Here is a 26,713-nt window from a genome sequence, read left to right as displayed (position 1 = left end):
ATAAACTTAAACCATGAACTTTGTGTAAACTGTTTTGCCTATGCTTCCGCCACTTACTTAAACTGTTATTTGAACTTAAAACTTTGAACTTTAACCATGATATTTACTAACTATTATGGTTGGTGAACATTCTTTTTACTAAATCAATGCTCAGTATAATTAGTGGCTGGATCCTGATCAATTACATGTCTCGCGGTGTTACTTCGCATGTGAATTTTGTGAATTTGAGGGTGTTTTTGCTTACCCATAACAAATAAAGAAAAGGCATGCGAAGACCAAAACATGATGAAACCATTAACTATTTTTTTTCTTCTAGAATATGGAATAATTAAGGTGAAGTACCATGAAAACCCAAAAATAAAAGATAAAAGACTATAAGAAATAAGTGAAAGTCGTTTTAAATTAGTAAGTACAAAGATTTGTTTTTATCATTTAACCTGTTTGATTAATAACATTATGATAAAATAATGAGTGGTTTACCATTAGACAAGATATTTAAGATATAACGATGTAACTTTACTTTTCCCTTGCATCAAATATAAAGATGTAAATGTTAAGTGACCGTCGACATTAGACAACTCATATTGTCATCTTTGGTCTTGTGCATTTATTTGACATTAGTTTTTATTTGACATTTTGTAAGTTGTATAGCCTTGACTTGTGTGTTTTTATGAAGTTCCCTTTATGTTTTAAAAAAAATTTAACAACGTTAAAAGGGAACCAAAAAAAAAAACAAATGCTTTAAGATGGACCCAAAAGTGTCGATGAAGAATTTATAAAATATAAAGTAAATGCATTTATGTTCACTTGTACTTATATATGATCTTATATAATACCATTTACTTGTACTGTAAACTCCCCTTTCATGCATGGTACTTGGATGACGGGATGATTATCGGGGACGCTGTTCAGGTTGCTAAAGCTCTCGACATCATCGGTTCGGAGGGTCCAGCCTTGGGGCTACGGCTTAATATTAGAAAAACTGAATTATTTTGGCCGACATGTAACGGGGTGAAGGTCCGGCCATGGCTTTTCCCCAGTGAGATTGGGAGGCCGGAGAGAGGTGTCAAACTGCTAGGAGGGGCAGTCAGCCGTGATGCTAGTTTTATTAGTGGTCTAGCGGCTAAGAGGGCAACGCGCGCTGTTGACATTATGGGGCACCTTCCCTTGTTGCGGGATCCTCAAAGCGAACTTCTTTTGCTTAGATCTTGTATGGGGGTTGCAAAGTTGTTTTTTGGTTTGCGAACTTGCCAGCCCCCCTTTGTGGATGATGCTGTTTCATGTTTTGATAAAGGTCTTCGGGAGGCAATAGAAGACATTGTCGTATGTGGGGGTCCTTTTTTTGGTGAACTACAGTGGCGGATCGCGACATTGCCAATGCGGCTTGGTGGGTTGGGCCTTCTCTCGGCCCGCGATTTGGCTGCCTATGCCTTTGTGGCTTCCAGGTCTCAATCTTGGGAGTTGCAGGACCACATATTACGTAACAGCGGGGTTCCTAACATTGATCTGGATTATGCCAGCGCCTTGGAACGCTTGCATGAATCTCTACCTGACTTTGATCTTGGCGGTTTCTCTAACAAGGACACCGCCCCCAAAAAGCCACAGAAAACTTTGGCGAATGCCCTTTGTTGTCGAATCGCACAAAGTTTGGGAGAAGATTTCCATTTGTCCCCCCGCCAGAAAGCCGTCATTGAATGCCTACGGAGGCCTCACGCTCAAGATTTCTTAACTGTTATTCCTATTGAAGGTTTGGGTCAACGTATGTCAGCGGTGGAGTACCGTCAATCCTTAAGTACCGTTTGATGATTCCCATGTTCCCGAATGATGAAACTTGCCCAGTCTGCCGTAAAGCATGCCTGGATAAATACGGGGAGCATGCGTTACACTGTAGAGAGTTGCCGGGGTTTAAGTATCGCCATGACTTTGTTCGAGACGCGTTAATAGATATTCTCAGACGAGCAGGGATCTCGGCAAAGAAAGAGGCACCGGTTAATTTTCTTACAGACCCGTCAGAGAGGAGATCCACCCTACGCCCGGCTGACGTGCTAGTTTTTGGTTGGGAGGGCGGGAAACATGCTTGTGTCGATCTCACAGGTGTATCCCCCCTAGCCGGGTTCCGGGAAAATGGATTTGTGGCGGGGCAAGCGGTTCTAAAAGCAGAGTCGAAGAAGGTGGAAAAGCACGCGAAAGCTTGTGAGGATAATCAGCATGCCTTTGTCCCCCTAGCGTTTGACACGTTTGGCTCTTTGGCGCCAGAGGCAGTTCGTTTCTTGTCCAGGGTTCAGCGTGTGGTCCACAGCAACTTTTCGACCCCTGAGGGGCGAGGCTTTGTTTTTAGTAGATTAGGGTTTTCTATTCAGAAAGGAATGGCGGCGCAGTTAGTTGCTCGTCTACCTGCTATCCTTATGTAATTTGCCCTGATGATTGGAATGAAAATTATGATTGCTTAAAAAAAAATTATTTGTAGTAATATCAATTCAAAAAAAAAAAAATAACAAATACAAAAACATAACTACATTCAACATATATTAGGTAAACCTTCAAACAAGATTACATATTGTTTCACCATTTCAAACCCTTATCATTAAAAACCTAAATACAAAATTAATTTGCGCGTTGCCAAATTTGTAAACGTAAAACCCTTTTTTTAACAATTTTGTTACTCCTAAATACCACCTAATCAACATGTATTTGTTGGTATCTGAACACCTACCACATTTGTAGGCGGCAATCACTAATGCCACTAGACCTAAACTCCTAAAGGTCATGGCTTCTCGTCTAATTAGGTAGTGAAGTAATTTGTTACCTAACTTATAAATTTATAATCCCGGATAAGCCAAGCCCTTTTTAGTCGCAAGTAACTTTTTGTGATCGATATTCAGGTTTAAACTTTTATTTTTATATAATATAGGGTGACCAATGTTTAAAGTTTACATTAAAATTAGTTTTTTTTTTTTTTTTAATTTTTTAGACCGTTTTTAACCGCCCTTGAATGGTAGCAACTTTTGTAACCGTATTTTACTTTTATTTTTAACTTTTATTTCACCTATTTGGCTATTTACAAGCATTTGTGACTGCAATCTATAATTTGATTTTGATTACCAAAATTTTATGATTTTTACCACCAAAAAATAGGCAATCGCTAACTTGCAACCGTTTTGAGACCATCACCTATTTTTTAAATCAATTTATATTTCTAATTTTAAACTTTAATCAATTATTCATACAAGCATTGACTTCAATAAAGTTCTCAATTTCTTTTAACCAATTTTTTGTTCTGACGTCCTGAAATTTTTATTACGGTATCACTTTTTTATATAAGGTTTCGGATAATACCAACCCCCTCACTGCATCACGTTGGTTTACTTCAACATATCGGTTGTTTAAAAAGATTCGAACCCCCCCCCCCCACCCCCACAACGTGCGGGTCTATGTTAACCAATTTATATTTCAAACCTAAACATTAATAAAGTTATAAGGGTGTAAGGGGTGCTCACCTCTTAGGTGAGTCCCTCCTTTTACACATAACCAACCATAAAATGCAACGTCAACTCCCCTCTAACACTCCCCTAATACCCCTTTTTGATGGCGGCACTCCCCTATTAGGGGAGTTGGTTTTTTTTTTAAAAAAAAAAAAAAGTAAGGCTTTTGATTGGTCCCCTCTCTCTCTCCTCCCCCTCTCTTCGGCACCTCCCCACCGGTGAAACACCCTCTCTCTACCTCACCGTGAGGTTGGCGGCACCCACCTAATCGGTGAAACCACTCCCCGCGGCACTCCCCGATTTACGCCCCGCCCACCCTAATACGGACCTCAACTTCAATAAATTTATATTTCAAACCTAAACATTAATAAAGTTAATTTATATCCGAGTGGAAGCAGTCTCTCTATTCCTACGGGGTAGAGCAGTGGCGGAACCAATGTACCGGGCTACCCCTCAACTCCCTCTTCGTAGTGTAAAAATATCCTTCAACTTCGTCTACGTAGTGTAAAATTTTTATCTTTTTTATATAAAGGATACCTCTAATCAAAAAAAAATTTAGGATACCCCTGAATTTTTAGGCTAGCTCCGCCACTGAGGTAGAGGTAAGGCTGTCTACATCTTACCCTCCTCAGACCTTACCTTAGCTTTAGTATTGGTGGGATTTACTGAGTATGATGATGTGGAATATATGTTTAATTTGCATCCTTAAGTCACCATCAACTGCATTCTATTTGCATTTTCACTATAAGCTTTTGCATATATTTTTTTTCTCTTTTTGGAAATGTACATGTAGCTAAAGGTTTTTTATTTTGACATGAACACCTTGATGAATTAATTAGTTATAAAAAAACGTACTGTTGTTTATCTACGTACCTTTTCTACTATTCAGTTCGTGCAATTAAGACTATTAATACATGACATATCAAATCTGACATACACCACTCCTATAATTATATGAAACCCATCATTCTGACTTACACCACTCCTATAATTATATGAAACCCATCATTCTATTGGATTTTTTTTTCTTTCTGATTTGGTATGGTTGCTCGGTTCGTGAGTAGTAAATGGCATCAGGAAGAATTGATTACTAGTACAAACTGATCCATTAGTAACACCTGTGATCAATATAGCGAATATGATATATGATATCGGCAATACATAACTACAATCGTTAGCAGTGACGACGGAACCAGACTTATATGACGAGGGGTTGCAATGTAATTTTTGCAAACACAAAAGTGTATTTATTTAATAATTTGTTTTGATGAGTGTACTACAGCCACTATAACGATATTATAACTAGCTTTTGTACCGGTTAATATTTGTTTTGAGCTATTTTTTTTTATGAAAGGTTACTATGAATGGTAGATCTTTATGTTAAATTAAAAATGTAATAAATACAAACGGTCACTAATTAACTAAAATGAAAACAATAACAAAATAAAGGAATTTATATATTTTAAAGCTAAATTAAAGAATTAAATAAACTGAAACGTACTTGACGTGTTTATATGATTTTCAAATTGAAGAAAAAATGAATCGCACAGTAGTCTCGAAGGGCAAGTAAAAACATTTTAATAAATGAAAGTTTTTCTATTAGCTTTTTAAGTGGGCCACAAGCTAAACTTAAAGTGCCCATTAATATTAAAATAAGGCCTGCACTTAATCGCCGAGGAATTTCTTACTCACAGAAGTTAATGTCGATGGTAACAATTTTAGCCATCAATTGTCACTCTTTCATGAAACATTTTTGTCTATCAACTGAACGTTGTGATTGTTTCCTAACTATATAATGATAATCTTTAGTCTGATTACATACCTTTTTATGGTACACGTTTTCCTACATAATATACATGCTCGTTCATGTTTCTATTTACATTAACCGATTAAGAATTTTAAGAGTAGCATCGAAATACATTAATCTCAGAGTGATACATACACGAATTAGAGAGAGATATATAGTAAACTACATTGTTATCAATGCTTGATACAACACGAAACTGACATGAAAATAATCACGTTTTTCATTATGTTTAACATGTTTGATAAACATGTGGTCTTCACATTGACGTATTAGTGTAACTCATTTAATTAACGCATCATGTGAGATATGACATTTTTATCCGTTGAAGTCAATTCGTTAACCCTTTTACCTGATTAATTACAATCCACAAACCCGGTTTATGGCCCATTTACCCCGTTCATTACTCGTCAACCCCTTTTGACTCGTTTAGATGTATATATAAATGGGTTACACAAATGGTTACACGCTATTATATATGTCCTGGTTAGGATTAGTGTCTTTGATACACAAAACATATATAGACCATGTTTGTGCTTATAAATTTCAACCTGCAAGCCCGACACAATTAACACTCCTAGTTAATATATATATATATATATAAATGAGATGGATTTGGGCTATGTGTCCTTTGTCTTTGGCCATCTAGGCTGATGTGGCAATTTGGTTTAGGAGGGAAATCCCAATTTGCTTTGTACAATCAGCCAAGGAAAAAAGGCGGGATCCGAATTGAGTTGGGTCGGGTTTTTCGAATTCGGGTCATAGTATATATTTCCTTTTTTTCTCATTCTTCTTGCACACACTTTACAAACCCTAAAAAACTAAGTTGCATCCTCTCTCCTATCACCACCACCAAGATCCTCAATTCTAAACCATAGCCAAATCTCTGCAACATCATCTTCTTCACACAAATCAATCCTATTAACCAATCAAAGGTATGTTTCTATGTTTTTGATTTTATTGTTTCTGATTTCTTTGTTTTACGATTGTAATCTACACAATCAATCCTAAATCTACTTTATTTATGTTATTCAATTCTATAGAAACTTGATTTTATAAAGATTGTGTCGAATGCTATTAACTTCTTCTTTGTCCTAAACTTTGTAGATCTGATCATAAAAATGAAGGTATGTTGTTTTAATTTGTTGTTTATCTATTGTGTATCTTTAATCTAGCGATTGAACATTTATCTTTCTGTTTTTTTTTTTTTTTTTTTGCAAACAAAATCAAGATCAGAGGTTTTATTATCATCATCTACATATATCAAAGTTACTAATTTTTGTTGATTTTGTTTTTCATGTGGAACCCTAAATCTTGGATAAAATCGGACTCCGATCATTCGTGAAACAACAGAGGTTAGTTAAATGTTATAGCTGTTTTCTTTTTTTTTAAGTTTGTGTAAGTTTGATTTTATCCTTTCTGTTCGGTATTTCTTTTGTTTTTCGTTGTTTGTTGGTTGTTTGTTGATGATGATTTTGCATTATCCGATTCCAATCATATGAAATGATATTTTGTTGATGTTTTGATTTTGTTCTCATGTTTCTCATATTTTTATTTACAGTCTTTTAGTTTGTTGTTGATGATGATATGTTTTGATTGTGTCCGATGTTTTTTGATTGTGTTGATGAAGATTTACAGTGGTCTGATATTTTTTCATCCGGTATAATGTTTTTGTCTTCGGAATATTGATTTTGGTTCTAAAAAATAAATATTTTTTTTTTTAAACCGTTTCTTTTTATTTTTGAATTTGGAAGTTTCTCAATTGATTAAATTATCTTTTAAAGCTTATTGATTGTTGATTTAGGAATATTGATTGTTTTTCTATAAATACTTTACCGTTTTATTTTTTTAAAAACCTTCATATATATTTTTCAGATATGCATCCCTTGCACAACAGTCCTTCATTTTTAAAGCTTATTGATGAAGATGACCCGATATTTTTGGTACGTTTATGTGTATTCTAATTACTATTCATATTTTAAGTAAACTGATATTTATCTTTTTTTATTTTGTTTTAAACTTATAGCAAATAAATGGTGATTTATATTTAGTATGATAATTTATGGCATTGGATGTTAGTGATATAATTTTCAGAATTCAAATTTTAAATTTTAAATTTTGTGGTTTCTAATTTAAATGTTAAATTTTAAATTTTGAGCAATTTTAAATTTCGTTAGTGATTTATTTTTAGTATGATAATTTTGCGAATTAAGGTTTCTGTTTCTATAAATAAATGGTGTTACGTTTTTTGAAACCTCAAATTTAAAATTTTAAGGTTTCTATTTATATTTCCGGAATTTAAATTTTAAATTTAAAATTTTGATCAATTTTAAATTTCGTTAGTGAATTATTTTTAGTATGATTATTTTCCGGAATTAGGGTTTCTATTTCCGGAATTCAAATTTTAAATTTATATTTTGAGCAATTTTAAATTTTGTTAATGATTTTTTTTGAAACCTCAAATTTAAATTTTAGTGATTTATTTTTAGTATGATAATTTTTCCGGAATTAAGGTTTCTATTTAAATTTTAAATTTAAAAGTTTTCCATTAATGTGTTTCATTTTAAATTTCGAATCTGTAAATTGAATTTAAATTTGAAAGGTTAGATTTTCCTAATAAGTTTGCTTGATTTACGGGATTGGATATTAGTGATTTGATTTTCAGATTTTAAATTTTAAATTTTGAAGTCAATCATTATTTTAAATTTAAATTTTGAAGTAAACCATTATTGTGTTTGATTTTAAATTTTGTATGCTTTGAAATCTTGATGTTTTTTTTATGAGATGCTTTGACTATATTATTTGTAATTTTAGGGATGCTTCGAGTCTTTGACTATTGTTTTTGTACTCGAGTTGCATATCTCACAAACTTTTTGTGTTTTGTAATTTTAGGTGAAGAGCTTCTTTCAGACTCCTTCCCCTACAAGGAACTATTGAATGGGTTCCTATGAGAAGTTGAAGAAAAGGTATATCTTGCACTGTTTTGTGAGTTATAATTTTTTGTATTTTAGTTATAATTTTTGTATTTAATTAGTTTTTAATTCTTTAAAGATGTCTTTAATTTAATTTTAAATCTGTTTTTGTTTCTATAAATAGATTAGTATTGTTAAAGATGATTTTTGTATTCGAAATTATGATTCGGTTTCTGTAAATAGACTTTGTTTCTATAAATAGATTACCGTTATATTTTTTTTAAACAATGGTTACTTCCTTTGCAGTTATGGATAATAAAAACAATGCTCCTTCGTTATTAAAGTCGATTGAGGACTATGATCCTATATTTTTCGAATTGTTCGTCGACCAAAAACAGGTTAGTTCAGTTTTGTTGGTGTTGTTTGTTTTTTGATATGTATAGTCTTTCTTTTTTATTTTTGTCTTTAGGTGTTAATTTGAAATTTTATGTGATTATCTTTTGAAGTTCTTATGGTTTGTTTTGTGAGTTATAATTTTTTGTATTTAGTTATGATTTTTGTACTTAGTTAATTGTTAATTCTTTAAAGATGTCTTTAATTTCTTTTTAAAGTTGTTTTTGTTTCTATAAATAGATTAGTGTTGTTAAAGATGATTTTTGTATTCGAAATTATGATTCGGTTTATGTAAATAGACTTTGTTTCTATAAATAGATTACCGTTATATTTTTTTTTAAACAGTGGTTACTTCCATTGCAGTTATGGATCATGAAAACAACGCTCCTTCGTGGTTAAAGTTGATTGAGAACTATGACCCTATATTTTTGGTATGTTTCTTAAGTTTTCAGTTTTGTGCACACAATAAGTTATTGCAACTTATATGTTTTTTTTTTGTTTCGATTGATAGGAAATACCATATGATTTTGCAACCTTATTGTGGGGAGAACAACTTCCATATGTCAATGTCTTAAAATTAGTGATGATGATTTATCGTGAGTCATTGAGTTATAATTTTTGTATTTAGTTAGTTGTTAATTCTTTAAAGATGCCTTTGATTTCAATTTTAAAGTTGTTTTTGTTTCTATAAACAGATTACTGTTGTTAAAGATTATTTTTGTATTCGGAATTATGATTCGGTTTCTGTAAATAGACTTTGTTTCTATAATATATTACCATTATATATTTTTTTAAAACAATGGTTACTTCCTTTGCAGTTATGGATCCTAAAAACAACTCTCATTCTTTGTTAAAGTTGATTCAGGAATATGATCCTATATTTTTGGTATGTTTCCTTAGTGATTTGATTTTTAAATTTTAAATTTTGAAATCAATCATTATTTTAAATTTAAATTTGAAAGTTTTCCATTAATGTGTTTGATTTTAAATTTCAAATCTGTAAATTGAATTTAAATTTGAAAGGTTAGACTTTCCTAATAAGTTTGCTTGATTTACGGGATTGGATATTAGTGATTTGATTTTCAGATTTTAAATTTTAAATTTTGAAGTCAATCATTATTTTAAATTTAAATTTTGAAGTAAACCATTATTGTGTTTGATTTTAAATTTTGAATGCTTTGAAATCCTGATTTTTTTATGAGATGATTTAACTATATTATTTGTAATTTTAGGGATGTGCTTTTATTTTGATTCATTAGGTGTTTATTTTGGATGGTCCGGAGTTTTTGGCTGCAACTATGTTGGACAGAGATATGCTTGCTATTGCTGTAAATTGGTACCATGTCGGTTGGTTTTGCTTGGTAAGGTTAGACTTTCCTAATAAGTTTGCTTGATTTACGGGATTAGATATTAGTGATTTGATTTTCAGATTTTAAATTTTAAATTTTGAAGTTAATCATTATTCTAAATTTAAATTTTGGAATAAACCATTATTGTGTTTGATTTTAAATTTTCAATTTCGAAGTCAATTATTATGTTAAATTTAAATTTTAAAGTTTGCCATTAATGTGTTTGATTTTAAATTTTGAATATGTAAATTGAATTTAAAATTGAAAAGTTAGTCTTTCCTAATAAGTTTGCTTGATTTACGGGATTGGATATTAGTATACTTTGTTTATTGGGTTTTAACTAATAATTTGATTGACTCGGTTGTTAGATTTGTGACGATGCATCGGACAAACAACACTGGGAAAATATACAGCCTTGAGCCTTGGTAAGTTAACACATTAGTTAAGGTTATGATGTTTTTTCATGGCACCGACACATTATTGAGTTGTAGCGCATTAGGTTAGTGATATTAAAATTTGTGCCTTGAGAAATTTTGTATATTGATTGATGTTTGAAATTGATTGTGAGGTATTTGAATGTGCATTGTATTGCTGATTGATGTATGAGATTTTGTTAATTGGCATAAGGTATTAGATAAGATGTGTTTGAAGTTGTGAAGATGAATAAATGAGACATGTGTAGCAGATATTAGTGAGTGCACAACACATTAATTAGGGTTTTGAATTATTGCTACAGGTTAGTGATGTTAGAGACTGTGTTATGAGAAATGTGTAGATTGAATTATGTCTGTATTTGATTGTGACACCTTTGATTGTGCATGAAATTGCTGATTATATGAGATTTTGTTGATTGTAGACAAATAAGTTTGAATAGAACTTATTAGATTTGAAAGTTTGTCATTAATGTGTTTGATTTTAAATTTCGAATCTGTATATTGAATTTAAATTTGAAAGGTTAGATTTTTCTAATAAGTTTGCTTGATTTACGGGATTGGATATTAGTGATTTGATTTTCAGATTTTAAATTTTAAATTTTGAATTCAATCATTATTTTAAATTTAAATTTTGAAGTAATGGCAATCTGAGTCTGATTTTTTTTCGTGATTAATATCCGCTTGAGTAACCCAATTTGAGTCTGATTTTTTTCGTTAACGATTCTGGTAAACTTTCCCGATTTGGGTTTTCTGCAAGGCTAATCATCTAAATTAATTTGTTATTTTTATGGTTTACCATTGCATAAGTTAGTATAATTTGTTGACAAAGTTTTGTTTTGTGGGATAGTAGTCATAAATTGAGTAATATTCAAGGTTTATGTGTTTTTATTTTGATTCATTAAATAAGATGTGTTTGAGTAATATTCAAGGTTTATGTACATATGAGATTTTGTTGATTGGCATAAGGTGTTAGATAAGATGTGTTTGTATTCGAAATTATGATTCGGTTTCTGTAAATAGACTTTTTTCTATAAATAGATTACCGTTATATTTTTTTTAAACAATGGTTACTTCCTTTGCAGTTATGGATAATGAAAACAATGCTCCTTCGTTATTAAAGTCGATTGAGGACTATGATCCTATATTTTTCGAATTGTTCGTCGACCAAAAACAGGTTAGTTCAGTTTTGTTGGTGTTGTTTGTTTTTTGATATGTATAGTTTTTCTTTTTTATTTTTGTCTTTAGGTGTTAATTTGAAATTTTATGTGATTATATTTTGAAGTTCTTATGGTTTGTTTTGTGAGTTATAATTTTTTGTATTTAGTTATGATTTTTTTACTTAGTTAATTGTTAATTCTTTAAAGATGTCTTTAATTTCTTTTTAAAGTTGTTTTTGTTTCTATAAATAGATTAGTGTTGTTAAAGATGATTTTTGTATTCGAAATTATGATTCGGTTTATGTAAATAGACTTTGTTTCTATAAATAGATTACCGTTATATTTTTTTTTAAACAGTGGTTACTTCCATTGCAGTTATGGATCATGAAACAACGCTCCTTCGTGGTTAAAGTTGATTGAGAACTATGATCCTATATTTTTGGTATGTTTCTTAAGTTTTCAGTTTTGTGCACACAATAAGTTATTGCAACTTATATGTTTTTTTTTTTGTTTCGATTGATAGGAAATACCATATGATTTTGCAACCTTATTGTGGGGAGAACAACTTCCATATGTCAATGTCTTAAAATTAGTGATGATGATTTATCGTGAGTCATTGAGTTATAATTTTTGTATTTGGTTAGTTGTTAATTCTTTAAAGATGCCTTTGATTTCAATTTTAAAGTTGTTTTTGTTTCTATAAACAGATTACTGTTGTTAAAGATTATTTTTGATTCGGAATTATAATTCGGTTTCTGTAAATAGACTTTGTTTCTATAAATATATTACCATTATATATTTTTTAAAACAATGGTTACTTCCTTTGAAGTTATGGGTCCTAAAAACAACTCTCATTCGTTGTTAAAGTTGATTGAGGAATATGATCCTATATTTTTGGTATGTTTCCTTAGTGATTTGATTTTTAAATTTTAAATTTTGAAATCAATCATTATTTTAAATTTAAATTTGAAAGTTTTCCATTAATGTGTTTGATTTTAAATTTCGAATCTGTAAATTGAATTTAAATTTGAAAGGTTAGACTTTCCTAATAATTTTGCTTGATTTACGGGATTGGATATTAGTGATTTAATTTTCAGATTTTAAATTTTAAATTTTGAAGTCGATCATTATTTTAAATTTAAATTTTGAAGTAAACCATTATTGTGTTTGATTTTAAATTTTGAATGTTTTGAAATCCTGATTTTTTTTATGAGATGATTTAACTATATTATTTGTAATTTTAGGGATGTGCTTTTATTTTGATTCATTAGGTGTTTATTTTGGATGGTCCGGAGTTTTTGGCTGCAACTATGTTGGACAGAGATATGCTTGCTATTGCTGTAAATTGATACCATGTCGGTTGGTTTTGCTTGGTAAGGTTAGACTTTCCTAATAAGTTTGCTTGATTTACGGGATTAGATATTAGTGATTTGATTTTCAGATTTTAAATTTTAAATTTTGAAGTTAATCATTATTCTAAATTTAAGTTTTGGAATAAACCATTATTGTGTTTGATTTTAAATTTTCAATTTCGAAGTCAATTATTATGTTAAATTTAAATTTTAAAGTTTGCCATTAATGTGTTTGATTTTAAATTTCGAATCTGTAAATTGAATTTAAATTTGAAAAGTTAGTCTTTCCTAATAAGTTTGCTTGATTTACGGGATTGGATATTAGTATACTTTGTTTATTGGGTTTTAACTAATAATTTGATTGACTTGGTTGTTAGATTTGTGACGATGCGTCGGACAAAGAACATTGGGAAAATATACTGCCTTGAGCCTTGGTAAGTTAACACATTAGTTAAGGTTATGATGTTTTTTCATGGCACCGACACATTATTGAGTAGTAGCGCATTAGGTTAGTGATATTAAAATTTGTGCCTTGAGAAATTTTGTATATTGATTGATGTTTGAAATTGATTGTGAGGTATTTGAATGTGCATTGTATTGCTGATTGATGTATGAGATTTTGTTAATTGGCATAAGGTATTAGATAAGATGTGTTTGAAATTGTGAAGATGAATAAATGAGACATGTGTAGCAGATATTAGTGAGTGCACAACACATTAGTTAGGGTTTTGAATTATTGCTACAGGTTAGTGATGTTAGAGACTGTGTTATGAGAAATGTGTAGATTGAATTATGTCTGTGTTTGATTGTGACACCTTTGATTGTGTATGAAATTGCTGGTTATATGAGATTTTGTTGATTGTAGACAAATAAGTTTGAATAGAACTTATTAGATTTGAAAGTTTGCCATTAATGTGTTTGATTTTAAATTTCGAATCTGTATATTGAATTTAAATTTGAAAGGTTAGATTTTTCTAATAAGTTTGCTTGATTTACGGGATTGGATATTAGTGATTTGATTTTCAGATTTTAAATTTTAAATTTTGAATTCAATCATTATTTTAAATTTAAATTTTGAAGTAATGGCAATCTGAGTCTGATTTTTTTCGTGATTAATATCCGCTTGAGTAACCCAATTTGAGTCTGATTTTTTTCGTTAACGATTCTGGTAAACTTTCCCGATTTGGGTTTTCTGCAAGGTTAATCATCTAAATTAATTTGTTATTTTTATGGTTTACCATTGCATAAGTTAGTATAATTTGTTGACAAAGTTTTGTTTTGTGGGATAGTAGTCATAAATTGAGTAATATTCAAGGTTTATGTGTTTTTATTTTGATTCATTAAATAAGATGTGTTTGAGTAATATTCAAGGTTTATGTATATATGAGATTTTGTTGATTGGCATAAGGTGTTAGATAAGATGTGTTTGAAGTTGTGAAGATGAATAAGTGAGACATGTGTAGCAGATATTAGTGAGTGCACAACACATTAGTTAGGGTTTTGAATAATTGCTACAGGTTAGTGATGTTAGAGATTGTGTTTTGAGAAATGTGTAGATTGAATTATGTTTGTGTTTGATTGTGACACCTTTGATTGTGCATGAAATTGCTGGTTATATGAGATTTTGTTGATTGTAGACAAATAAGTTTGAACAATTAGATTCACATTTAAGTATAAAAAATGAGAGGTTGTTATAATCTGAATTATATTCTGAACGAAAAACTGAAAGGAAAAGGAAAAAAGAATAATTTAATACAGAGAAAAGAGGATAGAGAGAGTGTTGCCACATTTTTAAAACAAAAAATATAAGGTAACCATGCTTCTAAAATCTACTATACTTTTTAATAATATTTTGTGGAAAATGGACTATATTGGGTAGGTAGTCAAACATGGTTTTTAGGGTCAAAACGGCTGTGTTGGGTTGACTTGGGACACTTTTATGAAAAACTTGATGTTTCTGACCTTAATAAACCATTTTTGTAGATGACCAATGTATATCTCTATTTGAGGAATTCTCCAAAGATCCAGAGCCGATGTTTCATAGAGCTATGAAGTTGCGTTAAACATACTGGATTTTGAATGATCCGACAAACTATTCGAGGTACTTGGAAGATTAAGTCTCTTATCTGGGTGGTTGTTACAGGTTTAGGATGTTAAATGATTTTGGATGTACTCTGCGATGTCGATGATGCAGAGATGTTGGTGAAGCTCAGGTTAACAACTTCATGTGTATATTTCAATGAATAAAGTTTTTGTTGTTTATATTTTTTCTAATTTAAACTTTTAATTAACTTCTAAATTTAATTAAATGAGTTTGTTTTGCAGGTTCGAACAACTTCATGTGTATATTTTATTATAAAAAAGAAAAGTTTTTTTTTTTGTTTCATGGGTCGTGCAGAGAGGCAAGTTTCTGCCTCCGGTTCTTGCCCGAAATTTCTGACCTTACTCGCAACCCATTGACTACAACTTTCAATTCAAAACAATTATAAAAAAATTACGTTTGAAAACATGTATTTTTATTTTATTTAATGACATAACTCGATTAATATAAAGTAAATTTTTCTACCCGCGAAGTTCGCGGGTGATAACCTAGTACCAATACATACACCAACGGTATTATTTGTTTGCAGTTATCTGTAAATACGCAACAATTAGAAAAAAAAAAAAAAAAAAAAAAAGAAAAGAGTGCAGAATCACTAGAAAAGCCCAAATCGATCAATAATAGTGGACGATTTCGATGACAGAAATGTAATTAACCAAAAGCTATGAAATCTGGTAAAGATGTGTGACTAACTGACTATGGTTTAAATGTTCATGGATGTGGTAGTTGAAGGTGCTTTAATATTTTTGAAATTTATGACAGTATACAATTAGTTCTCGGGCCCTAAACACTTGCAATTAATATTATGTTGCGATTTATTTTGTTACAAGAATGGCAAACACATCCTGAAGTGAGAAAAGTAAGTTGTTTTGTATGGCGCATTTGAGGCGGGAAATAATATTAACTGGAAAATATAGTAAAAAGTATGGGTTTTCAATTACTAAGTTTTTACACATGTAATTATATAAAATTATTGTTTGATTGTTGATATATTATTGGGAAATTGGTGTGTATAATCTCAGGTAGACATCATTGGTAATTGACAGTCCCACTTTTGAATATTCTCTCCGTCAGTCCAACCTTTCACATATTTTTCCTTCACTGGTCCCCTGTTATAAAACTTGACGTTAAGTTTTTTTTTTCCAAATTATAAACAGATGATTTAGGGCTTTTGATCAGAACAACGATACGAGTCGATTGATGTAAAATTTACCTCGAAACGGTGCTTCAAATGACTAAAACGGTGCTTCAATCCGGGTGTTTAAACTTCCAATTAACAAAAATCAAGTCGTTTGATTGTATAACTCGTATCATATGTCGAAAAGTTTTATGCAAGCCCATATGACTTAAAGAAAATGAGTGATGTGTGTGATTGTGAGAGTGGTGTGTCGTGTCAAAAGTTATATACAACCCCAATAACCCCAAAAGTTATCACATACAGTCTTATGATGTAACTAACAAACATGTTAATGTGTACATTTGGCATCACCATACATAAAACCAAGAAAAAACAGTACTTGAAATCCTCCTTGCTCTTTTGCAAATGGCAAATTAATGGGGTTATGTACATCCCTTTATGATTGTGAAATATTCATCAGATTATTGAGTATAAATCGTATCAGACTTTTGTTCTGAACTTTGTCAATAACAATTCTGTTTTTTACCTTCTCCGATATGTTCACAATGCTTTATTAGTAAAACTAAAAAAGAAGGTAAGAATCTTGTAGACTTCATTTTAAAAACACGTGAAATTATTTCGCAGATCTACTTTATATTCACGTATCATTAGCTATGTCTTAAGATGTATAAAATTCGCTAACTTTATACTTTTATTTGTTAAAATTATGGATGCGATTTGTACATTTGAAAACATCTTTGGCAGTAGATAAATAATTAAATACAAAATGAATATGTGTACATTTGAGGTGGTGTATGTATGGCATCACCATACATAAAACCAAGAAAAAACAGTACTTCAAATCTTCCTTGCTCTTTTGCAAATGGCAAATTAATGGGGTTATGTACATCCCTTATGATTGTGAAATATTTATGAGATTAACCTCATAACTTTTTTACTTTCAACCAAGTTGTTATTTTCTTTAATTTAATTTCACAACTTTTTTACTTTCAACTTTGTTCTCCTATACTTTATATACTCATCAAAACTTTCGTTTTACGTTTCATTCTAAATTTTACGAGTTAACACGGCGCAACATATGTAGTTCAACGTTTTTACTTTAGTTTTACACTACGCTCTAAATTTTGCGAGTTAACATGGTGCAACGGTGCGTGTGGTTCAACATTTTTACATCGTCTATTTTTCATGTTTGATAGGTTTTGACGCAACATGCGGGTAATCAGCTTAGTTATTATTTGGGCAATTGGATTTTAACACCTCAAACTTTGAAGAATTGGTCGATAACACCCGCAACTAACACTTTGATCTGTGACACCTCAAACTTTTAATTTTGTTTGTCATTTCACCACTCAGTTAAAAAATGAGTAACTGAGTTAGTCTTACATCCTAGCTGGCATCCTACGTGGACTATTTTTGACAATATTAAAAAAAAAAAAAAAAAAACAATCGATTCACTGATAATTGAACATTCTTTCGAGATCATGTGCTTTGAGTGTGTTGGTTTGTGCCTTGAGTCGACTCGTTTCTTGTTTTAATTCTTGGTTTTCTTTATCCAAAGAATGGATCTTGAGTAAAGAAGTTTCGAGTTCGGTAGGAGGGTGGCGCCGTCATCGTCACTGGACGACATTTTTTCGGTGAGTGGTGGAGACACAATGAAGGTTGAGGATCTCAAAATCAAATATTGCCAAAGTGTTTGTGTTTGCGTTTGAGCAAGATCCTAAAGCAAATCAAAATTGCATATCACAATTACTCAAAGAACACCATCTGATGATGGTATACATCTGATTAGAGAAGAAGAGCACCTGGAGCAACCGAGTGATTTGGGAACCATTAAATGGTTACCGTCCAACTATTCTGGGCAGATTTGAGAGCATCACTCTTGTTCTTTGCAAAAGTATCCACATCGAACAAAGTCGATTCACCCCAGATCTGAATAGAACCGAAAAAAACATGTCGGCCGGCCACGAACCAACACCGCCTACTCGATTCACTCCAGATCTGAATAGAACCTATAAACGAGATTAACATGCCGATTTCACCACCACACCATTGCCGAATACTACGGCTGCTACCGCCGATTGCAGAACTGATTCACTGATATGAGATTTTATTAAGATTTACACCATCTTTATGTGTTTTCGTATGTGATTTGTTGTCTTCAGCTTTCCTTTCCACATGTCGATCTCATGTTAGGGTTTTTAAATCTTACCCTGTTGGGTTTTATTCATCAATAGAGGATCGTTGTTGTTGATTCGGAAATTAGAAGAAATTGAGGTGGTGTTGTTATGAAAACAGAGGTTTGAAGATGATGAGATGGATTATTCTTGCTGATTAATATGCCACATCATCTATCATCTGGCCACGTCATAGTCCCATAGTGTTATTGAACATAGTCCCATATTGGTTTTTTTTAATATTGTCAAAAATAGTCCACGTAGGATGCCAGCTAGGATGGAAGACTAACTCAGTTACTCATTTTTTTAACTGAGTGGTGAAATGACAAACAAAATTAAAAGTTTGGGGTGTCACAGATCAAAGTGTTAGTTGCGGGTGTTATCGGCCAATTCTTCAAAGTTTGAGGTGTTAAAATCCAATTGCCCTTATTATTTTCAATGTTTTACGTTCCAATCTAATTTCTCCGCATTCACACGTCGCAACTTCAATGTTGGTGGTCGCTGGTGGTGGTGTGGCATTAATGTTATTTGTCACGATTTTACGCCTCTGCTGCAACGCGCGTGCGGGGGGGGGGGGGGGGTTAAATACTAGTTTTTATAAGTTTATACCATGATATTTTTTTATAACCTATTTCTTTTCTTGGACCGATTGAGAACTAGTCCAACTTTATAAAAGTTGTTAGAACAAAAGCGATTTCATTATCAAAGCTGAGTCAACCTAGTGTAAAATATATATTAGAGTACTTTTGTTTACATATTAAAACAGTCAATCGAGGAGACTATAAGAAGATAAATGAGATATAGATGCCATTGTTTTGACATGTTTAAAAACTAAAAGTGATATGGAGAAAAGAATAATGTGAGGGCCCAAAGGTCTTGAACCTTTTAATTAATGTACTAATTAATAATATCCTTGTAATTGTAGTTAATTGAAAAGGTCTTAAGAAAATAATATATATTATAAGACATGCGATACCATCAACAAATATTTTACAACGAATTTTAAAAGATGAGAATCTAGATAGTGAGGTGTGAACACATAATATTCTGGAAATCTTATTTAGTTATGTGTTTCTTGTTTATGTATTAAGTTGAACATTTTCTAGGTTGATTATAACTATATATCATCAAAATAGAATGTCGATATTGAAATTTTGGGTGAATTTAAGTAGGTAATTAAGAATAAACAATTACAATAGGAAACTATGATTCATGAGAGGTAGTGATAGTTAAAATTGACATTACGAAAAGGTAAATGAAGATTTATTCAAGATGTGGTCATGTTGCAAGTTTTCTCTAATTTTTACTAACATAATTTTTAGCGAACTTCAAGTAGTCTCTATTAGTGAAAAGCTAATAATCATTACTTAAATAAAACTCAATATAAGTAATGTGTTAATATCTTTTAGTCCATGATTACGTAAATAAAACTTAATATAAGTAATGTGTTAATTGTTAAACCCATCTCAAATATGTTAGGTTTCAAGTTAACCCATACATCAGATTCGGGTTTAATTATCATTCCTAAGGGGCTGTTTGGCAACATCTGAATGGTTAAGTGCTGAATCAGTAAGAGGTCTGAACCATTAAGTGCTGAATCAGTAAGAGGTCTGAACCATTAAGTGCTGAACCAGTAAGAGGTCTAAACTATTAAGTGCTAAACCAGTAAGAGGTCTAAACCATTAAGAGCCTGTATAATGCTTAACCGTTCAGATGCAAATGTCTGACCAATTCAAATTAGAGATCTTAACCATTCAGACTCTGTATAAATCTTAACCATTCATAGACAAATCTCTGAACCAGACATCTGCTCGTGAAACAAACAGTCTGAATCATTAAATGCTAAACCAGTAGGAGGTCTGAACCATTAAAAACCTCATTAAAAGGTAAACAAACAGCCCTAAGTCACTAATTCTCGCGGTGCCGAATAAGAAAAATCCCATCCATCCATTGTGCTCTTGAGATTCTATCTCCCTCACTGGATAAAAAGAAAAGGTGAGTGGACATAAGTGTAAGATTGGTAAAAGTAGAAGGACCAGAATCTTTTGATAAAGTCAAGCAGTAGTAGACTTGTGAAATTTCTTCACACCTTCCTTGTATTGTCTGTTTCTGTGTGTTCGTTATCTCTCTCTAATCACAGACTCATATTTCATCTCATAATAACTTCACCACCAACGAACTCACTTCCTAGGGTTTCTTTCGATCCAAACATGGGTTCAGTCATCGATGACGGTAATTTCTATCTATTTCAACTGTTTTTACTATTTTGATTAATTCTGCTTTCGGTTTAAGCTATTTTGTATTTGATGAAAAAGTAACATTTTATTTGATTTTAGTAGCATTTAATTGTTATATGTCTTAAAATCCTTACCTATTAATCTGTGGAAAGCATATTGGATGAATGACCTCCTGGAAGTCTAACAAAAGACAAATATGTGTGTTCCTGGATCAGTAGGGTGTGCAATAACCGAACCGAAAACTGACGAAAGTGAACCGAAATTAACCGAAACCTAATTAGCCGACAGTCGGTTATTTTTTGTACCATTGGTTATTAACCGAACCATTTTTATTTTCAAATATTTCTGGCTTTTATACCTTAATTCTCCATTTCATTTATTTATACATCCATTTCATGTATTTATACCACTATTTTATGTATTTATATTCTTCCTTTTCATGTATATATAACTTCATTTCAGTTATTTATACATTTATACATCTTTTTCATGTATTTATATCTCCATTAAATGTATTTCTAAGCAAAAATTTCAGCTCTTGTTTGATTTGGTTATTAACCAAAATTAACCGAATTAACCGAACGATTTAACCGATGACTTTGGTTACGGTTACGGTTAATGCTAATAACCGCACTGAACCGTGCACATCCCTACCTGGATGGGCAACTCATCAGAGACAAAGCGGATAATATTGGTGGTAGGAGAGGCCGGATATTACATTGGAACTCAATATTCTAATTTTCTTCGAATTTTGTCAGTTTAAGTGTGCTTTCCATCAGTAAATGACTTATGTTAAGGAATTTGCACTCTTCTAATTCGTGTTCTGGCTTATTTTATTTTATAATATACTAAATAATATTTTTTTTCTCAATTTAAGAAATTATGAAACTAGCATTTAGTATGATGATCTGAGGTGTTTGGATATTTTTTTGTTTTATGGTTGCACAACTAAATGGTCACTTAAATTCAATCTAAACGCGCGTAAGATGTAATTGTTGGATGACGATGAACTAGATTCGTGCGAGAACCTGTACTAGCAGAATTTTGTAGGTTTTATGTTTATATGTTATATTTGCAAAATCAATTGTAGTAATTGATAATGCAAAAGTTTCATGAAGACTAAATAAATTCTTGATTTGCTGATCGAGTGATCGGAATACTCTTATTGATAGGACTTCTGCATTTATACTGTTAAGTAACTCTGTACTTATTCATTAATAGGAGACATAGAAAAGGGGCTGATGACTTCGATAAAGCACAATCAAAACCCTAACGCTCTCGCGGAGCCATCACCGTCACCTTCCCCGTCCGCTGTAACACCTCCGGCGTTAGTGCTATCAAACTCCGGGAAGCGGATGGATCAGGCGGGGAAGAAAAAGTACGTCAAGCAAGTGACAGGTAGACATAATGATACAGAGCTCCATTTAGCGGCTCAACGTGGCGATCTGGCAGCGGTGAAGCAAATACTTGATGACATTGATTCACAGATGGTGGGGACTTTAAGTGGTGCCGATTTTGATGCTGAAGTTGCGGAGATTCGTGCGTCGGTGGTTAACGAGGTGAATGAGTTGGGAGAAACGGCGCTGTATATGGCTGCTGAGAAGGGGCATCTTGAGGTTGTGAAGGAGTTGTTGAAGTATTCGGATAAAGAAACGATCATGAGGAGAAGCCGTTCGGAGTTTGACGCTTTGCATATAGCTGCTAGCCAAGGACATGAAGGTAAAAGCTCTTTAACTTTGTTCCATATCAGTTGTGGTAATTCATTGAAATGAAAGATTTTATATTGATTGTGTGAATGCCTTTTTCTTGTGACTAAAATGCCATTTTCGTCCTTGAGGTTTGGCCAGTTTTGCGACTTTCATCCAAAGGTTTGTTTTGCTGCCTCTGGATCCAAAAGGTTTGAAATCTTGTCATTTGCATCCAGATCATTCAACTCAATCCATTTTTCTTCGTTAAGGGGTATTTTCGTCTTTTTTGTTAACTTAAACGGCAGTTCAGTCTTTTTCAGAGGTATCTAATCTTTTTACACAAAGTGAAAAAGACCAAGTTGCCCTTTTAAGTTAGCTAAAAGGACGGAAATACTTCTGACTTAACGGAGAAAAATGGATGGAGTTAACGAGCCGGATGAAAATGGCAAGATTTCAAACCTTTTGGATCCAGATGCGGAAAAACAAACCTTTGGACGAAAGTCGCAAGACTGGCCAAACCTCAGGGACGAAAATGGCATCGTACTCTTTTTTTATTTATAGAGTGTAGTTATAGACAGCTATATGTATAATATCTTCATAGCATTGATAAAGTTATACCAACAATTGCAGCCATTGTTCAACTACTACTTGACCACGATCCATCACTATGCCAAACAAAATCCCAAAGAAACGCGACACCGCTCATAACCGCAGCTACAAAAGGGCACACCGCAGTCGTCAAAGAACTGCTATCAAAAGACAGTAGCTTGTTAGATATTCCAAAAGCCAATGGAAAAAACGCATTGCATTTTGCAGCTAGATCCGGGCATGTTGAGATTGTGAAAGCTTTACTTGAAAAAGATCAACAACTAGCCAGGAAGACCGACAAAAAAGGTCAAACCGCGCTACATATGGCTGTGAAAGGAGTTAGCAGTGAGGTTGTGAAATTGCTACTTGAGGCTGATCCGGCTATTGTTATGCTGCCAGACAAGTCGGGTTTTACCGCATTGCATGTTGCTACAAGAAAAAAACGAGCAGAGGTAAAAGTTTTTTTCGTTTCTTTTTTGGTGTTTGGATGTTTGCATTATTGAACCGGTTATCTGATTTTTGTCGTATATACAAAACAAATAAGCTTCATACTGTCTGAAGAGTAAATGCCATTTTTGTCCCTGAGGTTTGGTCAGTTTTGCGACTTTCATCCAAAGGTTTGTTTTTCCGCATCAGGATCCAAAAGGTTTGAAATCTTGCCATTTTCATCCGGCTCGTTAACTCCATCCATTTTTCTCCGTTAAGCCAGGGCTATTTCTGTTTTTTTTGGCTAACTTAAAGGGCAATTCGGTTTTTTTCTCTTTATGTAAAAAGACCGAATACCCCTAAAAAAGACCGAATTGCTCTTTAGGTTAACAAAAAAGATGGAAATACCCCTGACTTAACAGAGAAAAATAGATGGAGTTAACGAGCCGGATGAAAATGACAATATTTCAAACCTTTTGGATCCAAATGCGAAAAAACAAACATTTGGACGAAAGTCACAAAACTGGACACAAACCTCAAGGACGAGAATGGCATTTTACTCCTTTCTGAAAGTGCTTATTTTAAGTAAGAGTTAATTACTGTTTTTGTCCCTGTGGTTTATCAAAAATCACTATTTCAGTCCATTAGTTTAAAAATTGCAATTTCAGTCCCTATTGTTTCACTTTCGTAACCATTTCAGTCCACCTCTTAACCACTTCAGTCCCTGTACTAACAGAATAAATGGATTGAAATGGTTACGAAAGTGAAACCACAGGGACTGAAATTACAAATTTTAAACTAATGGACTGAAATAGTGATTTTTGACAAACCTAAGGGACGAAAACAGTAATTAACTCTTTAAGTAAAAATACTTATTGGAATATATACAATAAGTTGTTGACCACTGATATATATATGATTGTAATATTCAATATCTCACATGATCAGATTCTAAGGCACAGCCAAACACTCCCTTATTGGTTCTGATTTCAGAAGTACTACAATGGTATTTGCACATTTTGTACACGTGTCATTTTTTATTGTTCTTTGCAGATAGTAAACGAGTTGCTTAGCCTCCCTGATACGAGAGCGAACGTGAACGCACTGACCCGAGATCACAAAACGGCTCTCGACATAGCCGAAGGTCTTCCATTGTCAGAAGATTCTTCCGATATAGTAGCCTGCCTTACTCGTTGCGGTGCGGTTCGCGCAAACGAATTGAACCAACCAAGAGACGAGTTACGAAACACAGTGTCTCAGATCAAAGACGAGGTTCACCAACAACTAATGCAAACTCGAAAAACAAACAAAAACGTCCACGGAATCGCTAAAGAGCTCCGAAAGCTCCACCGTGAAGGTATCAACAACGCGACAAATTCAGTAACTGTGGTGGCGGTGCTTTTCGCAACCGTTGCGTTTGCCGCCATTTTCACCGTCCCTGGCGGTGACAATAACGATGGGAAGGCGGTGGTGGTGGACCACGCGTCATTTAAAATCTTTTTCATCTTCAACGCGATTGCTCTTTTCACGTCATTAGCGGTGGTGGTGGTTCAGATTACGTTGGTTAGAGGTGAGACAAAAGCCGAAAGAAAGGTGGTTACGGTGATCAACAAACTGATGTGGTTAGCTTCTGTGTGCACCTCAGTGGCGTTCATTGCGTCTTCTTATATAGTAGTCGGTAGAAAATATAGATGGGCTGCGGTTTTGGTCACAGTTGTGGGGGGTGTTATTATGGCGGGTGTTCTTGGAACCATGACTTATTACGTATGCAAGTCTAAGAAAACGCGATCAAAGAGAAAGAAGGAGAAGATCGCGCAAAGTGGGTCAAACTCGTTTCATCACAATTCTGAGTTATCGAACTCGGAAGTTGACCGAATCTATGCCATATGATGTATATTATAGTTGTTTCTGTAATGTTTATAGGTAGGTATATAGTAGTCAACAATCGGGTTGACCTCGGTATTATGAAGTCAGAATACGTTTAACTTTTGGTCAATCACCATGAAGAACAAGTTGACCCACACATGAGTTAAAAGAGTTGGGGTGGTTTTGTATTCTGATATGGGTTTACCCCTAAATTCAGATCTTTAATTTATGCTACTATTGTTCATGGGCACATTTTGTGGTTTTCATGAACATTGCTACATGTTTTGATGTCGGTTTGAACTGTGGGTGTGGTTTGTGGTGTTGAGATAAACCAATGGTGGGGACTTGATGGTTCTACACGGGTTTGTTCTAATACCAAAGGGGTTGTAGTCTAGCGGTCTTTAAGTTGTGATGTAACGGTAACCCTCTTCATAAGATTGAGGGTCCAAATCACATGATGGATAAATATGTAGATTTTAGAGTAGGATCAGATGGTATGTATATTAGACGTTATAATTTTTATTTTAAATAAACTAACGAAGGCTGATGGTTACGAATGATCAAAAAAATGGGTTGGTTTCTTGTTAAATTCGTCCCTTTAGGGGGATCGAGGCGCTCCGTGGTGAATCGTGGTGGCCGGGTGACCACGCGTGAAACACCGTCGCCACCAAAGGTGACCACGCGTGGTGGCCACAACGCGCCGTCGGCATCATGCTTGAAGAGAGAGTTTGAACTTTCGAGGCTTTGGGGTTAATCGGATAATCACTAAATCAACAAATTGCAGAAGAAGGCTTTGGTAAAAGATTAAGACTAAATGGAGATAAGTGTTTAAGCAATGCTCGGTGATGTCGCGTGGGACACCGGTCATGTCTGACGGTGTCCAGGCGAATATATCTAGGGCTGGCATATCGTGTCAACCCGACCTGTTAAGACGCGAACACGATAAGACACGAACCTGAAACAGGTAAACACGAGCACGCCACGAAATCTTATCGTGTTAGATTTTCCAAACACGAACATGAATCTGATAATAAACAGGTAACACGAAACGACCTGTTAAGACACGAAAAAATTACCAATGTATCATACAACCTGTTAAGACACGAACACGACCTGTTACTATATATCTAATGTTTAGCCATTAACATGTCTTAACATGTATTGTATAATGGTCTTAAGTCTTAACATGTCATATCGTGTCTGACACGACCTGTTAAGACACGAACATGGCCTGTTAAGACACGAACACAATAAGACACGAACACGATAAGACACGAGCACAAAATAGGTAAACACGAAGACGACACGAAATTAAACAGGTCTTATCGTGTCGACCTGTTATAGACATGAAACCTGTTAAGGTTAAATACCAAACTTGTTAACTTCGTGTTGTGTTATCGTGTTCGTGTCAGAATTGCCAGCCCTAAATATATCCATATTCCTGATGAGGAGTTGCTTCAAATGTGACCTGATGTTTGGAGATATCGCGTGACCGATCGTCACTGATTGCTGGCTTTCGCTGGCCAAGCTTCATTAGTTGGCATGACTTCTTTTCTTGAGTAGATAATCGCCACCCTTGTTTTATTTGGGAAACCAATAGCCGAGTGTGGGG

General features: G+C 33.2%; 1 protein-coding gene and 1 long non-coding RNA gene across 4 annotated transcripts; both read left to right on the top strand.

Annotated features, from left to right (window-relative positions):
- The first annotated feature begins 6,565 nt into the window (after positions 1 to 6,565).
- LOC110867393 lies at positions 6,566 to 12,909 on the top strand. 3 transcript variants are annotated; one of them, XR_002551566.2, is made up of 8 exons: positions 6,566 to 6,641; positions 7,162 to 7,229; positions 8,179 to 8,252; positions 11,457 to 11,548; positions 11,907 to 11,973; positions 12,055 to 12,139; positions 12,361 to 12,428; positions 12,803 to 12,909. It is a non-coding gene; the product is annotated as an uncharacterized LOC110867393 (long non-coding RNA). The 3 variants fall into 3 exon arrangements; XR_004862863.1 differs by lacking the exon at positions 12,055 to 12,139 and having other exon boundaries at positions 12,803 to 12,881; XR_002551568.2 differs by lacking the exons at positions 11,907 to 11,973; positions 12,055 to 12,139; positions 12,361 to 12,428 and having other exon boundaries at positions 12,803 to 12,879.
- A 7,406-nt stretch (positions 12,910 to 20,315) lies between these two features.
- LOC110868803 (ankyrin repeat-containing protein ITN1) lies at positions 20,316 to 25,381 on the top strand. The gene is made up of 4 exons (XM_022118058.2): positions 20,316 to 20,528; positions 21,755 to 22,252; positions 22,852 to 23,261; positions 24,289 to 25,381. Exons 1-4 carry the CDS (start codon positions 20,507 to 20,509, stop codon positions 25,123 to 25,125), a joined length of 1,767 nt encoding a protein of 588 aa, XP_021973750.1. The 5' UTR covers positions 20,316 to 20,506; the 3' UTR covers positions 25,126 to 25,381.
- Positions 25,382 to 26,713: the final 1,332 nt, after the last annotated feature.

This window comes from Helianthus annuus, chromosome 7, assembly GCF_002127325.2.
Source record: "Helianthus annuus cultivar XRQ/B chromosome 7, HanXRQr2.0-SUNRISE, whole genome shotgun sequence".
NCBI classification, from domain to species: Eukaryota; Viridiplantae; Streptophyta; class Magnoliopsida; order Asterales; family Asteraceae; genus Helianthus; species Helianthus annuus.
The sequence above is the reverse complement of the archived record's forward strand: the minus strand, read 5'-3'. Positions and strand labels throughout refer to the sequence as shown.